Below are 25762 nucleotides of genomic sequence, written 5' to 3'. Positions count from 1 at the left end.
GAAGAAAGAGATAAACAGATAGAGACATAGTGGACAAACATTACATGGGGCTATCTCTGACCTTTCCTTCATCTGTGTGTGGCTGATTGACACGCTGGATTGAAGCTCAACATGGTTCCTTTCAAATCCTAAATACAGCCAGCCTCTCCCTCTCAACCTCATCACCAGGGTTTATCCAGCTACTTCACCTCTAAAATCAAGCCACATGACCTGACATTAGATTAGACAGTCAGTCTTTTTAACCACTTTAGCGAGTGCAATGTCGAGTAACAAAGGGCTGTTAAAATGCTGATTGGCTCTATTGATTGGCTCACAGGAAAAAAGTATTAGCATGATGGAGATTTGATTATTAGGAAACAGTGTATTGTGGTGGCAGAGGGAATTCATGTGAAAGCACCAGAGTACCTTGAGCTCTTTATCAATTAGACGAGAGCCACATGTTAGTTGCACCCATTTAATCACTTGAAGACATCCAGCTATTACAGGTTTACATCAGATCAGCTATGTCACGTCATTCATTCGTGTCAAAATTTCAGATTGGATGGTTGGCTGGAGACCTTCAAATAAGATGTTAAACAATGGTGGCACTTTAGCTTGTTGTTGTTGTTGTTGTTGTTGTTGTGATAAAGGATTAAAACCAAGATGATTATAAAATGTTAACATTTAAAAAAATAATGCATCTGAACACATTTGAGGCAACTATAGAGTCAATATGACATTTTCTGAAGATTATGTTTTCTAGTTTGTTGTTATTGATCACAATGCAATGAAAATAATGAAGGTTATGTTTCATGATTAAAGGGTAACACCACCAATTTTACACACTGAAGTGTGTTTACAGGTCTTGAAGAGTATTACTGCATGTATACGAAAGTATAAAACCTTTTGTGGCTCCAGAGGTAGCTGCATATAATCTGATTAAATTGCCTTCAGTAATGTCACTCAGTGGCTAAATTGCATTGTGGGTAATGCAGGCACCAGGTTTTGAAAAAGGAATAAATAAGGCTGTATTGATTCTGATCATTTGTTTTTAAACTGTCCATAATGAGTCCAACAGTATTTTAGGAGTGCAATGCTAGACCAGTGGACTGGTTTTTATAACCTGGAGCCTACATTATCCACAATACACCTTAGCCACTGGAGGAAATGTATCAGATTACATGCAGCTCCCTCTGGAGCCACAAAAGGCTTTATACTGTTTTTTCACATATGTGGAAGTACTCCCAGAGACCTCTAAACACACTTAAATGTGTAAAATTGGTGGAGTTACCCTTTAAGCTAAAGGTTGAAGATGCACAGTGGGAAAGGCAAAACAACAGAGATACAGTAATGGCACCATAATAATACACAATGATATACCTGAAATTCACATTTAGTTACATCTGATACAACTCTTTTATTAAAGCTAATATTGGAATGTTTTTGACTTTAAAATCTGCATTTGACACATTTCATCCATAAAATAATCCATTTGTGAACATATACAACACACTCGTAACAGAAACTGACCAAATTATTGCTCAGCTGTCAGGCGAAGAGACACAAAGTTCAAACTGATTCAATAAAATTCATTCAAACACAAAGCATTCTGCTTGGACTGAAAATCTTGGAATGTTTGACCACCTGGCGGTATAAAACCTTTTTCTGTCAAATTCTTTGCAATGTCTTAATGTTTCAAACAGCAGCTAGGCATGTGAGTGTGTGTGTGTATGTGTGTTTGTAAAAGAGAAAGAGAATGAGAGAGATGAGTCCATGTCAGGCCCCAGGTGTGTGACCGTCACCCCTTTCACCCTTGATTAGTGGCGGTAGTGGACGGGTGATCCATCATGGCTGTCAAAGAAAAGGATGCAATTGGCCGGGTGTGTTTGTCACTGACTCTGTGTGTGCTGGAGAGAAAGAGAGGGAGAGAGAGAGAGACTGTCGTTGCGTGCGTGTGTGTGTTGTGTGTGTCTGGAGTTGTGTGGCTGCTGATGCTTACAGGCAATCATGTCAGTGGGAGTGTCATCTCTGAGTCTGACTGGAAGCTGGAAGCAGGGAGGCAGAAGCAGGCCCGGCTCAGCAGACGTAACTATGGGGCTGGAATATGAAGTTTAAAAACTAAGAAAAAAGCATCGGCCTTACATAACCATGACAAAATCTTTTGATGAAGTTTTTCCAGTGGGTGATCAGGTGACTCGCATATTACCAGTGATTTTAATAATTAAGAGATTGATATGATCTCTTTTCTCCTTAACATCCACTGTCATTCATGTCCGTCTTTGTGCCTGAGCAGCTGTCCATCAGAGTTGGTCGTTCCGGATGAATCTGTTGCCTTCTGAGTGCTTGCCATAGTAGACGTAGCGACACTTGGCGAATACACCTAAAATAAAGAGAGAGGGAGAGTCAGGTGAGGTGTTGCTCATTCTTTAAAGGAGAAACATTATGCTCACTTTCAGGTTCATCATTTTATTTTGAGTGACTGCTAGAATAGGTTTACATGTTTTTAGCGCTCAAAATACAAATCGGTTTTCTCATACTGTCCAGTGCTGGACCATCTGTCTGAACGGCTCTGTTTTAGCTCCTGTCTCTTTCAGGCCCACCCTCCCGAATACCCAGTCTCTTCTGATTGGTCTGCTCACACACGCCTGTTCCTGCACCACTAACGAACAACAGAGAAGCTGTGCTAAATCAATTCTTCCGCTCCAAACTGGCAAGCCATAAAGTTTGCAAATGTCTGACATGGTGACATATTGTGATGTCACAAAGTCATAGAATTAAAGGCAGGACTACTGACGAGGCGTTTCAGGAGCAGTGTTTGCTGTGGGAGAGGGGAGCTTCTGTTGGTGCGGACTTTGACCTATTTAACTTTCAAGATCTTTTACATGCACAAGAACATAGGTAAAACACTGAAGGGCAGGAAAAAAACATAATAGATCTGCTTTAATTTAAATAGAAAACATTATTATTAAAAATTGAGGAAAAAGAAGAAAGAAAAAAATATATATGTAGACTGTTTGACCAATTCACATCTTTATGTGAAGAATGCAGTGACTGGATTTCCTGATCGTAGAAATTGTGTTCCCAAATTCCCGAATTGTGGGCCAGTGTTCCCAACCTGTAGGGCACAAGATAAATCTGAGGGCTTGCCAGAGGAAAGCAGAAAGAAAGAAACATATTTTTTGCAATGCAAAATAACCAAAATGTTTTTAGAGTCATCTGGGGAAAAAAGAGGTGGCAAACTCACAAAAATAAAGCAGAAATGCTTTGTTTAAAGGAGTAACAAGCCAAAAAGGTTATTAACTCACTATAACTTCAAACACAAGCCTCTTTTAATGCTCGATCTTGTAGATATCGTGTAAGTGTGTAAATATTGATGAGTCTTTTCCTCATGGAACGAAGAAGTTTGCAGCAACCCAGAGCATTGATTTGCAGGTCTTGAAAGTAAGGGTTATTTGCTTGTAGTACAGACATAAAAACTTATTAGGACCTTTTCAACTACTGTAGCATATTACTGAAAGTGCTTACTATGTACGGAAATTCTCAAAATGCAGACCGGGTCACTAATAATGACTTCATCTGAAGATACAGGAGAAAACCACAACCTCAGAATGATGCCAATGCAGGTTTCAAAACACTGGAAAGAAAGCTTGCAAATGCATTCAATGTGTTCATTAGACCTTAAAGACACAGACGATGAGTTTTAGTGAGAAAAGCTGAATGTAAACAAACCCGTGTTTGTTTAGCTCTGTGCAAAAATTCCACTGGGCTGCTTTAAATGGCAGGACTGAACAGGGTCTGCTCATGGTCGGGGATGAGAGGTGATGTTGGGAAGGATGAGCGTCTTCTTCCAGAGAAAGACCAGTATGGCCTCGGGGCAAAGTCCTGACAGTAACAAGCTCACAGCCACCCACGTAGAGCGCTCCAACACACACTGAACCATCACAGCGAGCGATTATCCAACTATCAGCAGGCATGGGTGTGGCATGGGGGGTCCATGTGCATTTGTAGGTAATAGGTTAATAAAATGTTCGGATCAATTGAGTTGAGAGCATGCTACTGGGTACCACTTATGTAATATCTCCTTATGATGCACTAAATGAAGACATTGTTTTTAGTTGATACGCTTCACGAAAAAGCCTGATCAGGAGCAGGCAGTGGCTTTGAAGATGGTTTTCTCGCTTATTATCCAACAGGATGTAGTCAAAATGTCACAGTTCTCCTGATATACACGGAGATTCAGCAGCTGAAACTAGTCATACTAGCAAAGAAACTCAAAGGGAAGTCAGCAAGTCCACAGTCCACAAAAAGGAAAATATGTCCAATTATATCAAAGAAGTTTATGTATGTTTTATACCTATTTTACAGTGTGAACAGTGTAAATTCAGCAAAGGTAAACTCTTGGAAAGACATTTACAGAAATTATTTAATCAGAATTTGTAAAGAAGAAGCGACATAAGGATGAATCCAAGATGGCCAGCAGTGCTTTTTTGCTGTAATGATAGGTGATCCTGGCCAGGATCAGGGCTGCCCAGACCTCTGTGACTGGTCTGCTCCGGCTCTGATGTCACGGCGCTCCCGCTGCCACTTGATGAATGTGGCGGACTGCAGCTAGGTGTCACCTCTCGCCAAATGAGGCAAGGACAAGTGGCATTAGTGCTGTCAATGATCCTCTGACAGCAGAACAGATACAGCTTTCGCCAGGCTTTTTAAATAGACATCAAGTGCGTTATGGGAGAGGAGGGAGGGGGTGGGGGGGGGCCACCAGGCCTGAGACAGGGCAGGAAAGGAGAGACTTATGGGAGAGGCGGTGTCGCAGAGGGATGAGGGGTCCTCCGAGCACTAAGTCCAATCACATAATCCAAAGAGACATTGTCAAGGGCGGGAAGAGAATGGCAACTAAGTGACAGAAAGCAGAGACGGGGACAGAGATACTGGTGCCATATTAGTGCCAAGCATATTCTGATGCCACCCTCAATTCTAACCAAACCTGACACATCGCTCTCTTTCCCCCACTCTCTCTGACTCTTCAAAGTAGGCAAGTCACACACACACACACACACACATACACACACACATGCGCACATATAAAGTACACAGACATACACACAAATACACACACACCAGTCCCTCGCAGCAGTAGTGGGTGTTCTGTCAGGCGGAGGAGCAGTACAACAGCAGCAGCAGCAGCAGCAGCAGCGGCGGCGGCAGCAGCAGCCCACAGGCCCGAGGACAAGCTCAGTCAATCTAAATCTGGACTTTGTAGTGGAGCAGTGCTCATTTCCCCTCATAGCCCAGCTACTTGAGGTGATCCAAACACTGAAGTGTGAGGAGCTGTCACCTCCGATAAAATCCGGGACCAGCTCCATGCCTGCCTGCTTCCCCGGTGTGTGAGGGATACATATACGTGTGTGTTTGTGTGTGTGTGCTTCTCTTGAGAGTGAGGATGCTGGGGCAGGGGGAGGAGAATTCCAGCTGCCGTGATTTGCCTGGGGATATAGGTGCCACGGCTTGAGACTGGGCTTGACACCACAGGACTTGGGGTGTCTCGCAGCGCTCTGATCACATGGGCACCGGGGCCTTTCACATATTCACAGCTTACCCGGCGAGAAACTCACTCTCTCCAGGAGTGGGGCCCTTAAAGAGATTACCCACTGAGGTACCAGAACCAAGGCGGCTCATATAAGATATTACCTAGAGGGGATATATTTGTAGGTTGCAACCAAAGCCTTTCAGAGATAACCTTCACAGATGAAGGAACTAAAGCTAAAGGCCCCTCAAGCCTTCACACTCTGCTGAGCTCGTCACTAGCCCGTGGGGACGGAGAAGGATTGGAGGGAACACATTCTGAGATTCTCCAGGACCAGTCGGAAAACTCTGCCGTTGTGTGACCTGTAACTCTCCAGCAGCGCTTTAAAAAAAAAAATAATAAAGCCATAGATGTGATCAAAGGAGTCGAGGAGTAAATAAGGGATCGAGCAGAACAAAGAACAGGGATGAGGTCTGTTTCCCATTGGGTGAAAAAGTGCATGAATGTGTCTCTTAATTTTCTGCACAACCTGGCTCAAGCTCCAGATATATTTCAGAGTTACATTAAGCAGTGTGTTTTGTGCATAAACACATTCCAGTTCGCCGCGTTCCCCTTCACAGCGAGAGCTTGCTCTTATTACGAGAGGAACCAGGAGAAAGATGGGGTGGTTGGAGATAGAGAAGGGAATAACAAACCACACTCACTCTTACATAACGCCTTCTGAGGCCATGCTCACGCCTGTGGGGTTCCGCCTGATGAACTGATACTTAATAACGAGTGGTACAGTGCCAAAGCCGGTAGTCTACAGCATCCTCTGTGTATCCTAAGCCACGGATGAGCACACTTGAATCAACACCCACACTCTCAACCATATACACATTATCGCCAACCCATACACACTTTCATCTCATGCGCACGAACACAGCACACAGTGAGAACAGTGGGAGCAGCCATTAAAGTGACAGATTAACAAAGTGATGTGGAGGCTAATGTTTCCATCATGCCCTGGTGGAGGAACAATCGGGCCTTTGTTCTGCATATGTCACGCAGCACCTTGTTGTTTTTAAGGGGAGTAACTAACCCTCTTGTCTTTATTAAAGGACCGTACAGTCTGTATCTTGTATCTTCCTCTCGGTGAATGCTGCAGTGTGGGTTCATCGTCAAACAGTCTGGTCTTTTCAGAGCTGATTACCCAAAGCATGTGTCCTCACTGCAGGGGCTTGATGGGCCACTCTGCCACAGTGCGAGTAAGCCAGCTGTACAAAGCCTCCAATGTACAGTGCTCCGGTATGAAATCAACACATGGTAAGAAAAGTTTTTTTTTTTCCTAATGAATACATCGTTTTTCTTCATAAAGTATAAACAGTAAGCGTAGGGTAGAAACCAACTCTATAAATTACTATGGCCACCAAACTGATCCCTGCAGAAAAACAAGCGAAGACTCCTTGAGTTCTGTCAAAAGTGCAATCAGGTGATGATGACAGCATCGCTGTACAAAATGACAATAACAAATAAACAGAAGTCAACACAGTGTCTGTCACTCAGTAGTTCATTTGAAGGTGTCTAGCTGCAATACTCCAGCACCCACTCTTGGTTCTGATGTAGAAGTCTTTACAGGTCCACCTGAACCCTAGAACATGAGAACTGGCCCAGGATCAGTACAGGTTTGGGTGCACTTTCTAAGTTATTGCTTGACCCTGCTCAGGAGCTGATGGCAAGGGTCAGAGACTAGAGGCTAGACTTGTCTCAGAGAGCACAGATGATAGAAAATAAGAACATGCTAAAAGCCGTGGCAACGAAGATCATTACTATAGATCAAAAGGCAAACAGTCGGAGTTATCTTTATCATGCTAGATGTAACAAAACTGCAAAGCTGATTCTAAATGAGTCGCAGCAAGGGGGATAGTATATATATATGCTACATGCATATATGCTTATATGCTACACAGCCAGGCACAAGGGAAAAGGCTACTGAAGCCACACGAGGTGATACACAAAGTTTTGTGTATCACCTTTCAAACTTTTAAATGAACATTAACTGTTGAATAGCAGTCAGCTGTGAAATTGGTGCAGATCGGGTCTGAGACTCCTGGCTGGGAATGGGTCTGACATTTCTCGGTCCCGCATGGGTACGGGTCCCAGCTTTCAAATAATAGCTGGGTCCCGTTTGGGTCCAGGTAGTACATATCCACATCTTGTTGGGTTCTGGCACGATTCTTTGGACCAGTGAGGTTAACTAAAGATATTTCAGTGTTTGCAGAAACTCCCACTGAACTGTCTCCTGGGTCTCTAAGCAGACTTTTTTCTCCTAAAAATATTTTTTCCACTGGATACTGTGTGCCTCAATTTTCCAACACATAAAATACTTTATAATTTAGTAGAAAGACTGTCTGATTTCATCCAACTGAACAGATGTCTCTTTCAAAGCTTGCCTCTGTTCCAACAGCCTCAGAGTATCTTTCATATGCTGTTTTTAGAAAGTTGAAATGTCATAGTGTGTAAGTTTATACTTAGAGAACATCAGTTACCAGGACCAGTAGATCAGAGGGATGGGAAGTGTGAGTTAGGAAAGTTAGGCTGCTGAAGAGTTCTGCTACCCAACTGAAACTTGAAAGTAAGATTTGCAAAGTCCACGAGAGTGTGGCCAAGGCATTGCATTATCCCAGCAAGGTAAATGTTGGTTAAGGATGACCTGAGGAAAAAATTTAACTTTGGATCTCAGGTCCAGTTTTCAAATGTTGTAGTACCAGTCGGGTGTTGATGATCTGGTCTTATCTACATTGTTATGGGCCCTGACACCAAAATTGGCTAGCTTTAGGTGAACGTCTGTGGCACTTGTTTGAGGTATGTCCCGCAACATCTGCACTAGTTGGCCCTTGTCGACACCTTTCAGCCAAATGAGCATGTTGAATCTTCGACAGAGCCCATCAGTAAGAGATTGAGCCTGTTGCTGTCATATCCATGAAGACCAAGGGCTGACAATGCAGTGTCTTTTGCAACTTTTTGTCAGACATATTCTGGATTAGAAGTGGCTATACTGGCAAAGAGTGGTGTTAAAATAATGGTTCATCTGGAGTCTGCTAGTTTCCCTTTTTGCAATGACGAATACAAACTACCGCCACCTGGTGGTATGGAGAGTTATTTCCTCTCAAGCAGGTATCAGAAAATACTGATTGGCATTTGGCTATAGTCTTTGCAGTGTGTTCATGTGAAGCTTTCTGGCCGAGGCACAGGTGACGCGAGGCATCCCAACAGTCGACCTTTGTCGCTGCTCATTCTTTGATGTTGGTTTAGTGTGTCTGGTCTCAAAAATTCATCTCACACACAGCACTCAACTAGGGCTTTGGTTTGTCTGAATGTACTTGTAGGGATTACTCAACATATTAACTCACATAGCCTGCTTAAAAACTCTGCATTTAATCAGCCCACACACACAATTGTGCATGCATGCTCACACACACGTACGAGAGAGAGAGAAAGAGTCAGAGAGAGGCGGGAGATGGAGTGGGTTTAATGATTGTTCCCTGCATACAATCAGCTTGACTCTTTTCAAGGGCCATCAATATGTCACCGAAAGACACATCCAACGGATGTAGCTTTTAACATCAAGGTTATCTATTCTCGGCATGAATCCACTCCCTCCACTCCTAGTTTCTCGTCCAGCCTCCTTCTCACATCTATCCTCCCCTCTCGTCTCAACTGCTTCCACTCTGTCTTTCTCCTTCTCTACACTCTTTACGCTCTTATTTTCTCTCTTTGATTCTTCTCTCTCACTTGCTCTTTCATTCCGGTTGTTTGCTGCATTTTTTTTTGCTCCTCCTCTTTTCTGTCCCATCCTTTAGTTTGGCCACTTAGCCGACAATTCCATCAGTGCTGCCATCCATCAGGGGAAAACGCAATGAGAAAAAAAGCCAATTAACAAGGCAATTACACTTTCTGTATTATCTCCAAGGGCTGAAATAACACTGCTGGGCAGGTGGGGGATGGGGTCAGATGGAGCTGAGGGCAGGCATCCATAAGAGTTGGTGCGAGAGTGACTTATGAGCTTGGGGCGTAGGCTGCTGTGAGCCAGGGCTATTATTGTGGACACGATCCATCTCCGGCTGTCCTTTTATCAGTTCAGCCCAACGTCATGAGATGGAGTCGCCACCTCCTCTCTATAGGGAGGCCTGCAGATAGATAACCCCCCTGCGTCCCATAAACCAACAGCCAGTGGACTGTGATTCAGCCTACTGAGAGTCGAGCTGGCACACACAGCACATTGCCAAGGAGAGAAATAGAATTGTTTCACTAAGTATTGGTATGCTGGATATATGTGCCAGTATTAGCATTTTCTAATCTGTTTATTCTTCTAGTAACTAGTGCAGCTGGAAATATTTGCAAAGTAAAGACATACATAATGATGCAACTCAAGAGCCAGCATAGCCAGGTCTCCTTTGAATCTGGGAATGTGCATTTGTCCTATGCTTGAGTTCACAGAATCAGGACATTTGAGGCCAATCAAATACCCACTGAAATCAATTATGTAACTAGGGCTAGGCTCAATTTGGCCAAAAGGTGCCAGAAGGAATGTAATGTAATGCAATGTCCATGCAGGACATGTTTGCTCCAGAAGTATATTTCCACCCGCCATCCAGCAATGATTACATTAAAATGAATGCAGAAACCAGAATAAACTGTTAAAACTGCTTGTACTTACTTAGTTCCCCAGCAGGCAAAGCAAAAACAACCAATGTTTCACAACTGCTGTTTTTGTAAAAACTATGTGGTCAGTTTACAGTATTTCACTTTTTCCAGGATCAGATAAATTGTTGTTATGAATATACTCTTCTGCTGAGTCAAGCCACCAACTGTGATTTTTCTTTTTTTTTGAGTAGTTTAGTGTAATCTGCAATATGTGAGCAGAGAAAATCATGCTCTGCTCTGTGAACAAACCTTTAATATGAAATAGAATCAAGTGGTTTGTTACAGGTCAGCCAGAACACCTACTGTGCCAGTCTTCTGTTGATGCATTTTAACAGAATTTATTTATTTATTTTTTGTTGTAATTTCTGTTGTTGTTTTCTTTTACATCATTATGTAATGATGAGAGAGAGAGCGATACAGAGATTTTCATTGATTAGACAAATTAACTGACGCAATGTGGTTTTGTGGTGGTGTAAGAAGTAGAGCAAAACCAATACATTGGTTGGCAGATATTATCTCTTTTTTTTTTTAGAGATTGTGATGCAGAAAGAGATGCTTGGGGATATTTATAATCATTAAATTCCCTTTGAAGTTTACTGTTTCAGTGCTCTAATGGCATTCTGGACAAGAAGGTTTGTTGCTAAGCTGTAAAATATCCTGCCTCCATTATGTACATATCTTTTTCCCAAGAGTTTGACAACCACATTTGAGGGATAATTGCAAAAAATGTGTATTTATGTAAATATCTTGGGTAAATAAGAATATCGGCTGATATTTTAAGATTTTTACTCCCCAACATCGGCCCCAAGAATCTACTATCAGTCAGGCTGTAGTAAGAAGTGAATTTATTGTTGAAAACTGATTGGTATTAACTGCAAAAAACTGTAAACACAAACTACAGATACTTTAATGCAACCTATTTAAACAACCAAAAGCTAAAGTACGTATAAAACATGCATATATGTATGTGCATGTGTGTGTGCGAATGAAAGAGAGAGAACTGTAGCTGAAAAAGTAGAGCAAGAAGGAATGTCACTTAAGTAAAACATATTGATGGCACCAATATGAGGACCATCTTATTATCATTTTTATGATGCACATTTCTCACAAAAGAAGTGAAGGCTTAATACGACATGTTGGAACTAACGCCATCCTTACTCCATCTTTACTCTACTTAAAGACTGACCCTGTCAATTAGTTCACCATTCTAACAGTTGAGGTGTCACCCGTCTCTCTCGGGCCTCAAACTTAAACTCCTGCGTGTAACTTTGAAAATGAAAGTGACATTTGTCCTCTTGCAATAAAAAATATTTAGTCCATTAAACATAAATAGCTGTCATTATGATGCATGCCCTGGGCTCGGGCCTTCCCTGTTCCCCTCCTGGCTGTTTACTGCGGCCAAACAACTGCAGCGCCTGCATGTTCTCAACTTCAGCGTATTGATTAAACTTTTAAATAGCTGCCATATAACCCTGGGACATCAGGAAGATTAATTTGCGTCAATGTTCATCTGTAATTCATTAGCCATTTATACTCTCCACATCCACACACGCTATCAGGGAAATGCGCCCCATTTTTCACCCAGGCAGAGGCTGGGGAGAAGGCAGAAAGAAAGAGGGATGGAGGGAGGGCAGGAGAGACAGGAAGGAGAGGATTATACTGCTTACAACAAGAGAACTACTCTAACGAGCCACAGCACTACATGCTGGACAGTAAAACACCCAGTAGCTTTAAATAAATACTAGAAAGTGCATGCTTAAATACGCTATTTTATCGATATATAAGGAACGTTTCAGTCGCTGAATTGATTAGAAATTGTCGTAATAGTCTTGGCTTAACAAGCGCTGATATGCTGTCCATCACACAGGAGAAAGACAACATAACTGTTGCCTTCTCCGTTGACATTTGATGAGGCTTGGACGTCAGACTTTCCAAACACTTCTCACCAGGCAGCCTGGCGTGTTGTATACTTGCTGTCAGTCAGTCAGTCAGTCAGTCTGTGGTTAGTCTGTCACCCAGCCAAACGTCATGTTTCTCCACCGTAGTGTATACACCGCCACACAATGTATACAAACGCATTCTTGAGCTTTAAATCATTGTGATGTATTTTTCGCTTCCATTGTTGCAGTGCAAACTTTCATTAGGTGTTTGTTTTGACTTCATATAGTTCACGCTGGAGCGTTAAATTATTGGGGTGGAAGAGTCCGAAAGTGAGATGGAAAAAGAGAGAGGAGAGATTTAGGAAATGTGTGCACGACTCAGATAAAAACAAAACACACACACACACACACACACACACACACACACACACACGTAGAGGGCCGACAAAGGATGAAAAAAAGTGGAAGACTGTGTGTGTGCGTGCGTGCAAGAGATGGAGAGTTGAAAGATTTGCTATTGCCACAGGCTGATAGGCTGTCAGGAGAAGGTTGCTGGGTCGTGGCTCAACCAGCTCTGATCAATACCAGGTTGATTTTGCCACATGATTCTCCTTAAAGTGCAACAATAACACATTCGGTATGTTTTTAGATGCTTCAGGAACTAAGAGGAGGCTAGCTGTGTGATTCCGGCCAATATTGATAGAATAAATAGAGAAATATAATTAATATAGAAGAAAATGTGTAATCAATAATCAGACATGCCAAGGAGTGCATATCAGTTATGTTTTGGGCCTATCGGAAACATTGGTTCTCGTCTGAAAAATGACACTCCATCATTGTCAGTTCACTAAATGGCTATAATCAAACACTTTAAATTGAGGATGGCATTATTCATTGATGGGTGAATTACAGTTATAACCAGATGAATGCCTATCAGTCTTTGTACTTCCAACTTATGAGGATGAGAAGGAAATTGAATTCTGGGGCACATAAATTTTGACTGAGGAAAGAGATTACCGTTGCGGGGGGTCTAATGAAAAAAAAACGGTGAAATTAATTTCAGTGACATTTATTCCACATGGAGCCAGGAGAGAACACTGGTTACAGTAGCTCTGGAGTCTGGAGATAAGGAGGAGGAGGGTGCTTTAAGGCGGGGGACAGTTCACAAAGTCCTGAGTCCCCTTGGAGTGCCTTTTCTCAAGGCATCCTCTAGCCAACTCACTGGCAGCACAGACCTTGCAAGTGAAGAAAACAAAAACTCTTCTGTAAGCACAATAATGACAAGCTTGTTATTTACAGCCAGAGATATTAAAAGTGTTCGCCTACCCTTAAGGGCACATGAAACCACTAATGACGCCAGTAATCATGGGCGCTCATTTTCTCTGTCAACATGTGGATCACAAATCACCACACATGCACACCACACGGCCTGACACTGATCGATTGTGTTCTTCATTACGTGCAGGATTTCTAATTAAAAGAAAAGCACAGATAAGTGGTTCAAACCTCTGACCGAAAATAGAAGGAAAAAGTGAAAATCGCAATTAGAGGTTTGGCTGTGTTCGGTAATGGCGCCGTTAATAAGAGCGGGCTGGTGAGTCACTCAATGAAGGTTTAATCACTGGGACAGGATTCAATAACAAAAGAGCATAATATTAATCACCAGAGAGTGATAACTTCACTGTTCATCTCTTTGACATTGGAGGAAGGGATGAATTAATGATGCTCTCCATCCGAACACATTAAATAATAATTATCAGGCAAAACAGCATGAAAGGGACTGCATAATGAACCCCATTGTCAGGTCAATTACAACCACATAAAACTGTTCAAAGGGAAGTAGCTTGTTACTAGATAGCCATACTAGAAAGGACAGCAGTGGCTTTATCAGTGGAAGGTGCTGAGCGCCCTGTTCCCTCTGATATCAGGGCTCGAAATGTGTTGGGGGGGGGGTGAAATACAGTTTACACTTAGAGGGCACAGAAACTCTGTCTATAGCCGAACAAGCCTAGCAGCGTTCAGCGAAGCGTTCAGCGAGGAAAACATCAAAAATTGGTTAGTGAAAGATAAATGACACGGCAATGACAGTGTTTTGCTGGCTCTAAAGCAATGTCAGTCGCTAAGTGCCATGTTAACTAAACTCAACTACGCAGACAATGATGGACTTCACGCATCAGTGGACAAAATGGCACCTCGCTACCTGTCAGTGGCGATTTCCATCAAATCAAAAGACGGCCGGCAAATTTAGCCACGAGAGGAACTGCTGCTGGAGTTTTACACATGCATAAAAACTTACACAGATAACACAGGTGCAGCACTTTCTTCCTCCATAAATTTGACAATGGTTCTTCCACAAAGGTCTTGCCTTTCGCTCAGCAGCAGCCACATTAGGTTGTCCTCTAGCTTCTCCTTTTGAGCTAGACATCAATTACCGCATGGCCGCTACCACTCTGAGGCACTCTTTTAAACAAACAGCCTGGCAACCTCCAGCGTGACACATATCAATACTAATCTGACGTCTTGTTCAGCAGTCGTTCCCCTCAGACCTTGGCTGGCTGCACCTGCCTGACCGGAGTGCCCAGGGTTGGCTGTACTCCTTCACACTTCCTTCCCCTGCAGACATCAAACACTTATTACTCCCCATCCTGGCCCTGCTAACTGACTGGCCTGTCTGGGCCACACGGGGACCCCATTATTAGAGTCATTTCAGTGCCCATCCTGACGCCTGTTAGGCAGTTCTCTACCTGGGGCTCCTGCTCCCTGCCTGCCCGACTGAGTGCCTGGCCAGCCAAACAGTGATTGGACATGACATGGTGACAGAAAACAGGGGAGAAGGGCAATAGAAATAAAAGAACAGAGATGGCAGAGTGAGGCGGACAGAGATGGGGAGAGAGGAAGGTGGGTATGTTAGCCAGGGCCCTTGTGGCGTAGGGTGTGCCCATCAACACGGATGAGCGTTAGCCAAGAGCCGCATGTCACAATGATGGAGGGGCCGGATCACTCACATCAGAGCTTCATCTGACTGGAAGATATCAATCTCCAGGCCTAATCCGAAAGGACATGGTAAAATATCCTTTAACATTGCTCTCCCACCCTGCCTTTGTGTGTCCCCTGCCACCGTCTCTCTGTTGCAGCTGAAAACGTGTGTAACCTTCATTGTTGGACCTCAATCGACCACACTCATTTTCACATCCCATTTCCTCTGTCTCTAGCAGTGACAGTCAAATTATGATGGAGAAAACAGTTCCTTGACATATGGCATTTAGTGCAATTTGTCATTTTATATGGCAAGAAAAAGGAAAAGGAAAGAAAAAATACACTACATACATGTACCAATTATGTTGTCGAACAGAGCATTCACAGTGGAGAGACTGTCTGGTAAAATCAAAAGGGAATTAAGCCAAGCCAAGTAAAAATTGACCTTTTATCATACTTTTTACCAAAACTCTGGTGTTAATGCCTAGGATTATTGTTTCATTCATGGTGGAGCATTTGTAAGTCATTATAATGGCACGACAGCATTGACTCGACAAAATATGGACGAAGCTTCCAGGTCTGAAAAATGAAGCCAATGAGGAACTGTCATAAACCTGTAGGGGGCGACTCCACTGGTTTCTCCTGGTTTCTCGCTGTAGCTCAGGAGGTAGAGCGGGCCGTCTAGTAATCGGAAGGTCACTGGTTCGAATCCCGGCTCCCCTCAGCTACATGTCGAAGTGTCCTTGAGCAAGATACTGAGCCCCAAATTGCTCCTGATGAGCAGTTGGCGCCTTGCATGGCAGCCTCCACCATCAGTGTGTGAATGTGTGTGTGAATGGGTGAACGTGGCATGTATTGTAAAGCGCTTTGAGCTGTCAGTAGACTGGAAAAGCGCTATAGGAATGCAAGACCATTTTACCATGGTCTATTCTTATTCCAGCAGCATGATGTTCATTTAGTAAATTATAGTCCCATTTAGAGTAAAATAGATGATAAAGCAGGGCATGCATTAGGGCGTGGCTACCTTGTGATTGACAAGTCTGGCTACCAAGGCGTGCCCTTGAATTCTCAGTCAGATTCAAAATGGAAAAATCCTCCTCAGCTCCACCGTCATCCAAATATGTTCACTCTGGCTTCAGAAACAGCACTAATCCCAAACTCGAGGCTTAAAAACGTAATGCCACAAACCGATGGGTGATATCAAGGTGGGTTTACTCTTATTTGACACACATTTATTGTGTGTTTATTGGTCACTGAAATGTGAATACACATGTGCATATACAGTGTGTTTCTACTATTAATTTCTTTAATTGCTACAATTGTATTAGAGGGGCTGTGCCCCATCTACACTCCCCCCTTGGGGGCATCACTTAGTTAGGTTATCCTTTTGACAAGGCACAAAAATGAACTTGATGTATTCAGTTATTTATATACTGCATTTACAGCATGCACATATTTTCAATGTGTGTTGTTTTTAAAATTAAAATTTTAAATGACTGTTTGGTGAATTAAATTACCGTAACTGCCCTATGTGGTTACTGGTGAAATGATACATACATCAAATTGTCTGTAAAATCTATATGGCAATAAGCGAGCAAGCATATAAAGTTTAAATTGATGAAAGATATATTTTCCGTGACATCATATGCTGCTCAAATTATGGTTGTGTCAAATGACATGCCGTCATTTCCTGCCAGCGCTTAAACTGATGAGCCCACAGTAGCCAATCAGGTGTGAGGCAGAGGTGATGATAGGTTTGTGTTGTGCAGAATATTTCAAGCCCCTGTGGCCTCCCTGTGCCCCATGCAGACGGATGGCTCCACTGTAACTCTACTCCTCTTAATTAATATGACATATCCCCTGTTCATATGCAGAGAGTGAGGGAGGGGACAGAGAGATGAAGGTATGAGGGAATGATTAACTGTGGATCTGTCGCCCCTCGTGAGAAATGATCTCGCCTCTCCTGCTCTCCACAGTCCTCCCTCCCTCCTCCTCTCTTCATTTCCGTCTGCCTCACTTCTCCCCTCTCAGTGTCTCTCCTTGGCTCACTTCATTTCTTTCTGCACCCTCCCCTCTCTTTCTCTTTTGCCTTATCTCTGTCTCCCTCTCTCTTTCTCTCCCCTGCCCCTCGCCTCTCCTTTCCCCCCTGACACTCTCGGACTGTCCCCAGCCCCCTGAACATCCCCTGACAGGTAGAATAATAACGCTCGTACATCACTGCCCCGAAAAGTCCAATAACCTAAATCTTCACTTGCCACACACCCCGGGACTCAATTACTTTATTGACATGTAATCTTCATAAGGGGAGAAATATTGAGCATGTAAGGTCAGCCGGTTATGAAGACATATTATCATATTATCTGCATGAGGGTTGTAGGGGCTAGGACCTGACAAAGCTAATTATAATGGTACATGTTTCAGAGCTCAGAGCGTATTATCTGCTTGGCTGCTTGGTTGAGCCACAGCTGAGGTATAGAGGAGAAGGGGATGAGATTTCAAACCTAATAGGGGCTGGATGTCATCTCAGGGCATGGGAATTAATGAAGCCAAATATTATCGACTGCACATCACAGCACTAATATCCTTGATTTGTTCATTGTATTTGTCAGGATTACCCCGCCATAGTCTAATGGCTTACAGCACAATACAAGCAGGCCAAGGAGGCGATTTCTAGACTGTACAATAACAAAAAAGCTATCCCTTCAATTGTTGTATAAAAAGTCCAAATAAGCTGTTAGTGCTGCAGCTTGAGCCGTTCCTCAGCCAAAATGTCACAGTGGGTTAGTGATGGCAGGAAGGACAAATGCCCACGGCTGTGTTATCGCATCGCTCCCAAGGTTATCTTAATATCATCCTTTCAATCTACTGCCTGCTGCATAAAGCAAAACAATAAGGCCAGGGATGGTGCAACATATGTGTATTCACTTCAAAATATTTTTTCTTTACCATTAGGGCATAATGCAAAGGAGGGAAAAAAAATACAAGCAAGCTTGTTATTTTAGCCAGAAACACAATGGATCAGAGGGCACAAAACAAACAGTTGGCTAGCCCTGAGACATTGCATCTCAGGGTCACAGTGTGCAAACAAAGAATACCACCGCCAGACATGCGAACAAGTTCATTTCACTTTATCTAATATCATGCCCTTCTTCCCCTGTCTTTGTTATCCAACTGCCTAAACCCTCAGCTCATAACTGCTGCTGCAGAGGATGCCTAAAATGGTGCGGAGCAGTTGGCCGGTGCTGCCAAAGGTTATGTGTTAACACTTGCTAATGGTGTCAAACGGGGAGACATATTTAAGCTTTCTTTCAAGGGTCCCCGGGCTCTCAACATTGCAAAGAATGGAAAGTCTTTATTTATTTGCACTAAACTTGTTTCAAGAGTTTTCAATCTTTCACTTTTTAAATTAACTTTTACTGCACTGAGTTCTTATGTTCCCCTGCTTGTTTTTTTAATAAACCATCTGTATTACAGCACATTCAGAGCTCAAATAAAAAACACATTCTGTACGCAAATGCATAATCAAAGAATTACATCTTTCCCGGAAAGATATGATACAGTTTGATGGCTACCAATTCTGAAGATCTAGTTTTGAATGCATGTTTGTCCTGAGGGAGGGGGATGAAGCACACAGACTTTTAAATCACAACAATCTTGGATAAATTCATGTGTTTGACCAAAATGACTCAGTCAATCCAATCATCTTGTGCTGCAGCGACATAACATGCCAGAAACTATCTGCGAATCAAATTATGATGGTGAAATAGCTTGTCCGCTCACATTATCATGACAGAGAAACCTGCTCCGTCTGTTTAAAGTGACTTAATCTGCGAATCAAAGTGACAGATTAAAAGGTTGTTGTGGACTTCCTAGCATTTCAGTGACCTCGCTCTTTTCATTCTGGTTCAGCTGGAATGTCGATGCCAGTACAGACTATGAAAGATCTGCTACTTCCTGTAACTGAGCCTCCCCTTTACATTTTAAGAGAGATAAAACGCGTGTCAGTTCAACAAATTACCTCTGACACTCATATCCAGTTGACATTATGGACTTTAAGGCAGGACAGGACAAGCTGACCCACAAAATGTGTGTGTCTGCGTTTGATTCCACCCAGAGGTTGCTCATTTGGACAGTGAATGTGAAGTAACAGAGGCTCGGATCCATAGAATTGGAATCCCAGCGCATTAGATAATGGCCTCCTCCCAGCCCGATGCACTGAATAATCTAAATAGCACTTAATGTGAGCTATGCTGATACTCTGACAATAGTTTGTGTTCAGACATCACAGCTTAGTGTCTCCCAATTGTATATTGATGCCGAGGCAGTTGACAATAAATCACTGGATTCACCAGTGAGTGAGAAAACAGTTTAGACAATGGCCCAATGGAGCTTACCATAATTGACAGATGAGTTCAGCTCTTTCCACCACAATAGCTTTGGAACATTGAGGGTACCTGGGAATGAGCGTGTCAGTGTGTGTGTGTGTGTGTGTGTGTGTGTGTGTGTGTGTGATGTTTCAGGCCCCACAATACAAACAATACAAAAACATTGGTTGCAGTCATGTCCACTTCGATTGACCACATTATGCAACGTTTGGTTCCACTATCAAAGTAAAGGCTCTGCGGTCAAGTAAGCAGTAATACGTAATATATAAAGTTTGATAAGACTTTCAAAATAAAGCTTGCTGACAAACACTTCACAGTTGGACATATTATGACGTGACTGTTATCAATGTTGCCAAACGGTCACGTTTTGTTAGGTTTAGGCTCCAAAACTACTACTAGGTTTAGGGGAAATATCATACTTTGGGTTAAAATAACTACAGTCAGTCTCCTAAACCTACAGTATGTGACGTGAGTTGAGTCATTTATATAAGTTAACTTATTTACTTTACATAAAAAAGAGAAGTAACAGGTCTTCGGAGTGAAAGTTCTGTGAATGAGCAACTCAACCACACCATCCATGCCAACTACCCCCTAACACTGACTTTTCTCGCTCTTTATACTTCAGCACTTGAGGGCCGCTTGAAGAAATGATGTTAGAGGGGTCAGCTCACCAAGAATGTTCACAGAGCTTATAAGGCCCCCAGGAACTTCAGGTACTCTCATTTGAACAGCACTATAATACTTAAGAGAGTGCGCCAGTGGGTCATGTTTTCATAGTTTTGGCCATCATTCCTATGGATAATAGTAACACTATACTCATAAGGTTAATTGTTGGGATCTGGGAGTGTGACAGCCTTCCTACAAAGAAGGTTCAACGAGGCAAGAAACAACTTTTTTGGAGGAGAAATTGAAAGAAACCACGGAATTTATGAGCAAAACTGATAGTTGTAAACATCCATCAGTTGTTTCCAGACTGAACTCCTGTGTCAACATGTATCTACTGTACGACGCATTATTACCACCATTTAAGGCTGACTCACTTTTAATTTCATCTTCACAAAAAAAATATCAGTCTAGACTGTTGGCTTGTTTAAGAGCTGTCTGATTGCCTGACCCGCTCATGATTTTTGCTCCATTGTGTCACCGTGTTCCCAGATACCATCAATTACTACTGGCAAGCAAAAGTGTTGGCCGCAAAACTCCAAAAGTAAAACTGGGATCATCCTCGAAGGTCTAGACAAAGCTAGGATTCTTCCAAGATAGAGGTGTGCTGTCATTGACAAACAGATAATTATCGTGTGGTAATATTTTCAAATGCAAAATACTAAAAGCTGTATGTGGTAAGTCTATGTAGAGACAGTAGACTTACACTATGTCATCATTAGGGCTGCAACTAACAATTATTTTTACACTGTGGATTAATCTGTTGCTTGTTTCCTCAATTAATCGATTAGTTATTTGGTCTATGAAGTGTCAGAAAACAATGAAAAATTTAAGTAAGTGAAGAAACCAGAAAATATTCATATTTAAGAAGCTGGACTTTTTTTTCTTAAAACAATTGCTCAAACTGATTTATTGATTATCAGAATTTCAATGGCAATTAATTAAATAGTTGACAAGTAATCCATTAATTGATTAATTGTTGCAGCTCTGGCCATCATGCTACTTTTGGTACATGAATCTTGTGCCCATAACTTTATTATAAATTTCTAAAAAGTTTGGTGTAAACTTTTGGCATGCATATATAGATGCGTGTGTGTGTGTCCATCAATGCTACAGTGACATATTTATCTGTATGTTTGTGTTTATATACACCGTGCTGAGTGGCTAATCAGGGAAGCTAGCTGTTTCACTGTGATTGCCACACTGACCTTTCCTTTAACAGGACACCACTTTATGTTCCTGTGTAAATTATCACTGGTGGCCACCTTTTCTCACTGCATATTACTGAATCCATGGCATGTATAGCTGCGTTACGATCATGCCTGACAGAAAGGTTTAGTGATGTAGCACAGCTGTTAAGCCATGCAGAATGTGTTGTCAGGCAGCATGATGAACTGGCCTCTGAGTGAATTGGAATCTAATTTGTTGGAGCCATTAACCAGACTAGCATTAAGGCATGTTTTCATCTTGAATGATTACTGCGTGAGATCAGTTACCCCAGAATTACGATCTACAGTCGACTCAAAATATAATTTATTAAAAACACCCTGATTAAGATGTATGATCCTACATAAACCAACAAGACAAATATATTTAACAAGTACTGTATTTTATTTTGTCTACTTGCTGTATCATACAATCTAAAAGAGACACTGGGTGCCTAATATACAATAATTACAAAACTACAAGGACTTATTGAGGTCTGATCCTGTCTCCTTTAACATGACAAGTTGTCCGGCATCTGCCAGCATGTTAGTAGCTATTCATCAGGATGAAGGGTAGCGAGCCCCCTCACGCAGACAGACTCCGCCTGCTCACTGAGCAATTTGTTTCGGGGGGTACTGACACAGAAGAAAACTGGTGGACCCAACATCCATCCTGCTGTAAAAATATCCAAAACCATCTGGCAGCTAACCCCCATCCTAAATTACAATGATGGACTCCCACCTTTGGAAACCATGAAGGCTACACAAACCTGCTCCAACTTCTGGCTGAAAGTACGGCTGGAAAAGCACACGCTGCATCTCAGTTGTCCCGAACCGCAACTACAAATCACGGTGGAAAATGAATAATAGCGTAGCTGCATTAGCAATACCAGAATTTCAGAGCTGATTCGAGCAGTAAGACCTTTCCACTTTGGGTGATTTATGCTCTGCTACTTTCCTGAAAATGACCAGTGCAACTGGGAAGCAGACCAAGGTCCAGAGCACCAGCGGTATGTTTTTCCAAGAGGGCTGGGCCTGCTTGGCAGAAACTCATGTCCTTGTCTGTCGGTCTGACACGTTTGGAGTAGAAGCCAACATAATGCTTCAAACTTGTGTCTGTTTGTGCCTGAGCATGTTTTAATGTGTGAGTCCAGCTGGGTTTGTATCATCATAAATAACTAAGGTTTGTCTGCAGTGGTCACGGACGGTAAAGATTTAAGAGGCTACATATTTTCCTACTGCTGAGAAAATGGTTCAAAGTTTGTAATCATCATAATTCAGTCATGATGATGGAGGAGTTCAGAAATAGGATCGTAAGCGATCTGGCTCAATGTTCAAAATGCTTGATGTTCATTATCAAGTAATATACTGTAGTTGTTTTATACTGTATACCGCAGCATCCGACTAATTTGTACAGTGACTTAAGATAGAAAATGTCTAACTTGATCTGTGAACTCTTTGTGTGCTTGGATCAATTCAGTCAACATATTTTAAACTTGACAATGAAACATCCCTTATTAAATATCACAGAGAGATATATTTACTTTTATTCCACTACTAAGAAGCCCTAACAAACAAATATCTCGCAGTAGCTCAGAAGCTGACACTTCTATCTCTTCACTTTAAGTTTTTGCTATATACATCCAACATCAGTTTAAGAACTCAAGACACTCAGGAGACTCTCTCAGCTACATCAAACGGCAAGGTAAAAACAATAGTGTCACTGACATTTCCCCAAACCCAGCACAAACAGAATTATTCACACACTGTGAAAGGAGTGCCATCTGATAACGGAGAGATAATGACACTTGGTGGAAGGCAGCTTTCTCAAAGCAGTTTAGAGCTGGCACGTCAGAGTTCGGCAGTTAAGCCTGTCATGGAAGTTGAGGAGGTTATCCTGGCATTTTAATCTAGGCTGCCTCTGAAGGAGAAAGCGTAGAGGTGATTTCCAGGGCTAGTAATAACAAGGACAGGCCTGCATCCAAAAATGAGCTCTCATCACTTTGGATGCGGACAGTGCGGTGCTATGTGGAGCCGCGGTGAAGGATTGCAGGCCCAGTTTGCCTCGTCGCCTCTCCCCTCATCCATCTCCATAGGCCAGCTTTAATGGATATTCATGTTGCTGAGCCAATCCACTCCTGGGAGGAATAATATCACATCATCTGACTCGCATAAAGGAAATAGAGCCTGTCCTCATACACGGGGAGTATATACCACTGTGATGTGCTGTGATATGCAGCAGGAGCAACCTCCCCAACGCAAAGATTGATGTGACGGTGACGGAATTTTCAGGTTCTTGTTCATTTGACACAAGTCTGGGTTAGTGAAATGTATTATGGAACAGGGTGAGCAATTACTGTCCTGTTTTTGTCTGAGTAGATCACATACGCACCACAAACCTGAGTGCCTACATAAGCACCCACAACAGTTACAACAGTATGAGGTTTTCACAATAAGATAAGTATCACAGTTTTATGGTATTGCAGTATAGTAACACACAATTATTATAATCATTATTATTGTTATTATCAGTTATAACAACATTAGTTTTTTCATATAATTTCCCAAAATATTATGTCCTGCATGCATTAAACTTGATTAAAGCTTTAAATATATATATTTTTTAAACAATACTTAGGTAGAATACATTACACTGACAATATCTTATACCTTACCTCATTACGTCGTTACAACGTTATGCCTTGAAAACTTGTATCTATGAGTAAACATGTACGTAACGCTGTGATTCTACCCTCTTACTGACGTTACATAGTGCAGAAACAAGTGACAGAGACACCACTCACCCTGTTACAAGACACTGCACCATCACAACGATTCTGAAGCTGTTATTTAAGGTGAAGCAGTTAAACAACGTTGCTTTAAGTAAAAGTACATAAGTATCAGCATCATCAAAGTAAAAGAACTCATACAGACTGGCACCGTTCAGAGGGTTATATTATTCATATATTTAATTTTTATGACTTTACTATATGTGGAGGAAAATTCTGCACAGGATCATTAGAAACTAATCTTTGGCACTTCATCAGCTTACAAACTGGCAAACTCTGCAAAGACATAAAACCATCATGCAGTGACGAGTGCTTGGGAAACATTTTTATGAACTCAGTACCTGGGAAGAAGGCCACGTCTTTACTTTGTCAATTCACCTCGTAGAGTTTGGTGCAGAGCCTCACTCAGCACTCGCTCATGGCGTATAGCTGGCACTGAGATCTGTATATATCATTCTCATGACAATATTTCATCATCTGTCATTCCTCAATGTTAAACGCACGCATTCTCTTTAGTTTAGTTTATCGTAAAAAGTTTATAGAAAGCAGCTCTGCCAATCCACTGTGGAGGAAAAGCTTACACTTTGTTCTTTCCATGTGCCTTGTCTTAGTTGTGTGGAGGCCAGTACAAGCCTTTGTGTTTAAGAGTGATGTTTATCAGGGGACAGATCCTGCTGGTATAATCATTACGAGTCTGAGTGAAATGTCTTGCAGAGCACGTACGTGTGTCTAATGGGAAACGTCAAAGGTGCTCTGTCTTTTCTCACCACGAAGACATTTCCATGCTCGTGGAACATGCCAATGCAGTCCAAACCAGGATGGGAAGATTATCAGCAGAAAGATGAGAGATTTCAGAGTGACATCAAACAGAAAACAATCGAATCACTCAAAAATAAGCACGGGAAACAACTTGGGAGTGAAGAAACAGATGTCTGAGGTAATATATCAGTTCATTTACTAAACAATTCTGTAACTAGTAGCACATGTTCACTTTGAATAACAGGACTTTATGAAGAGTTGATATTTGTATTCACAACAACATCTGATCCATGCTGTTATAAATAATATAATCAGCTCTGGTTATTATACAAGCGACAATAAACAGACATTGGGGAACTGTATATCTGCAGTGTTCTTTAAAGCCGTCAAACTCATTTTTAGTTTTACTGAGTGTGTCGTGCAAAGAACGTTAAGTCATCAGTCAAACCAACAACCTTCCCCTTCATATTGACAACAGCTAAGTTTCAACACTAGCAGTTTAGTCATCCATTAGTCATGTATCCCATCCAGATGTCTGGTGGAGGAAAGGAGGGGAGGAGGAGATAGCAGCAGGTGTAGATCTCTCTGAGCCCAGCTGAGCTCTAAAAGGCAGTGCTTAGCACCCACAGCTCCGTCATCTGGCCTCTCCCCTGTCTCCGCCAGCCTTTCGACAGCCCATTCCTCATCATTTACCCCTTTTTGGCAAAGCCCAGAGCCCTTCTAATGGGCCGCTCTGAATGCTTCCAGATGTTTGTTTATTTGTTGTGCAGCAACTATAAAACAGTTTACTCTTAGTTTGGATCTTTTCCCGTTGCTTCATTTTTTGGGGGGCTGGGGGGAGTGTAGCAGGAGCTGCAGTGTAGATCACCTCGACATGTAATGAAAGCGAACCGCCAAACAAATGTGAGATACC

The 25762-nt window shown here is 42.2% G+C and overlaps 1 protein-coding gene across 1 annotated transcript in view; it reads right to left on the bottom strand.

Moving 5' to 3' along the window:
• Positions 1-446: 446 nt before the first annotated feature.
• The window catches only part of lrmda (leucine rich melanocyte differentiation associated), a 227138-nt gene continuing 201822 nt past the window's right edge, over positions 447-25762 (bottom strand). Inside the window, exon 7 of the mRNA XM_073481419.1 lies at positions 447-2359. Coding sequence (XP_073337520.1) covers positions 2280-2359 — 80 coding nt within the window. The 3' untranslated portion in view covers positions 447-2279. The remainder of the gene's footprint in view (positions 2360-25762) is intronic.

Source organism: Pagrus major, chromosome 15 (assembly GCF_040436345.1).
Source record: "Pagrus major chromosome 15, Pma_NU_1.0".
Taxonomy (NCBI): Eukaryota; Metazoa; Chordata; class Actinopteri; order Spariformes; family Sparidae; genus Pagrus; species Pagrus major.
The sequence above is the reverse complement of the archived record's forward strand: the minus strand, read 5'-3'. Positions and strand labels throughout refer to the sequence as shown.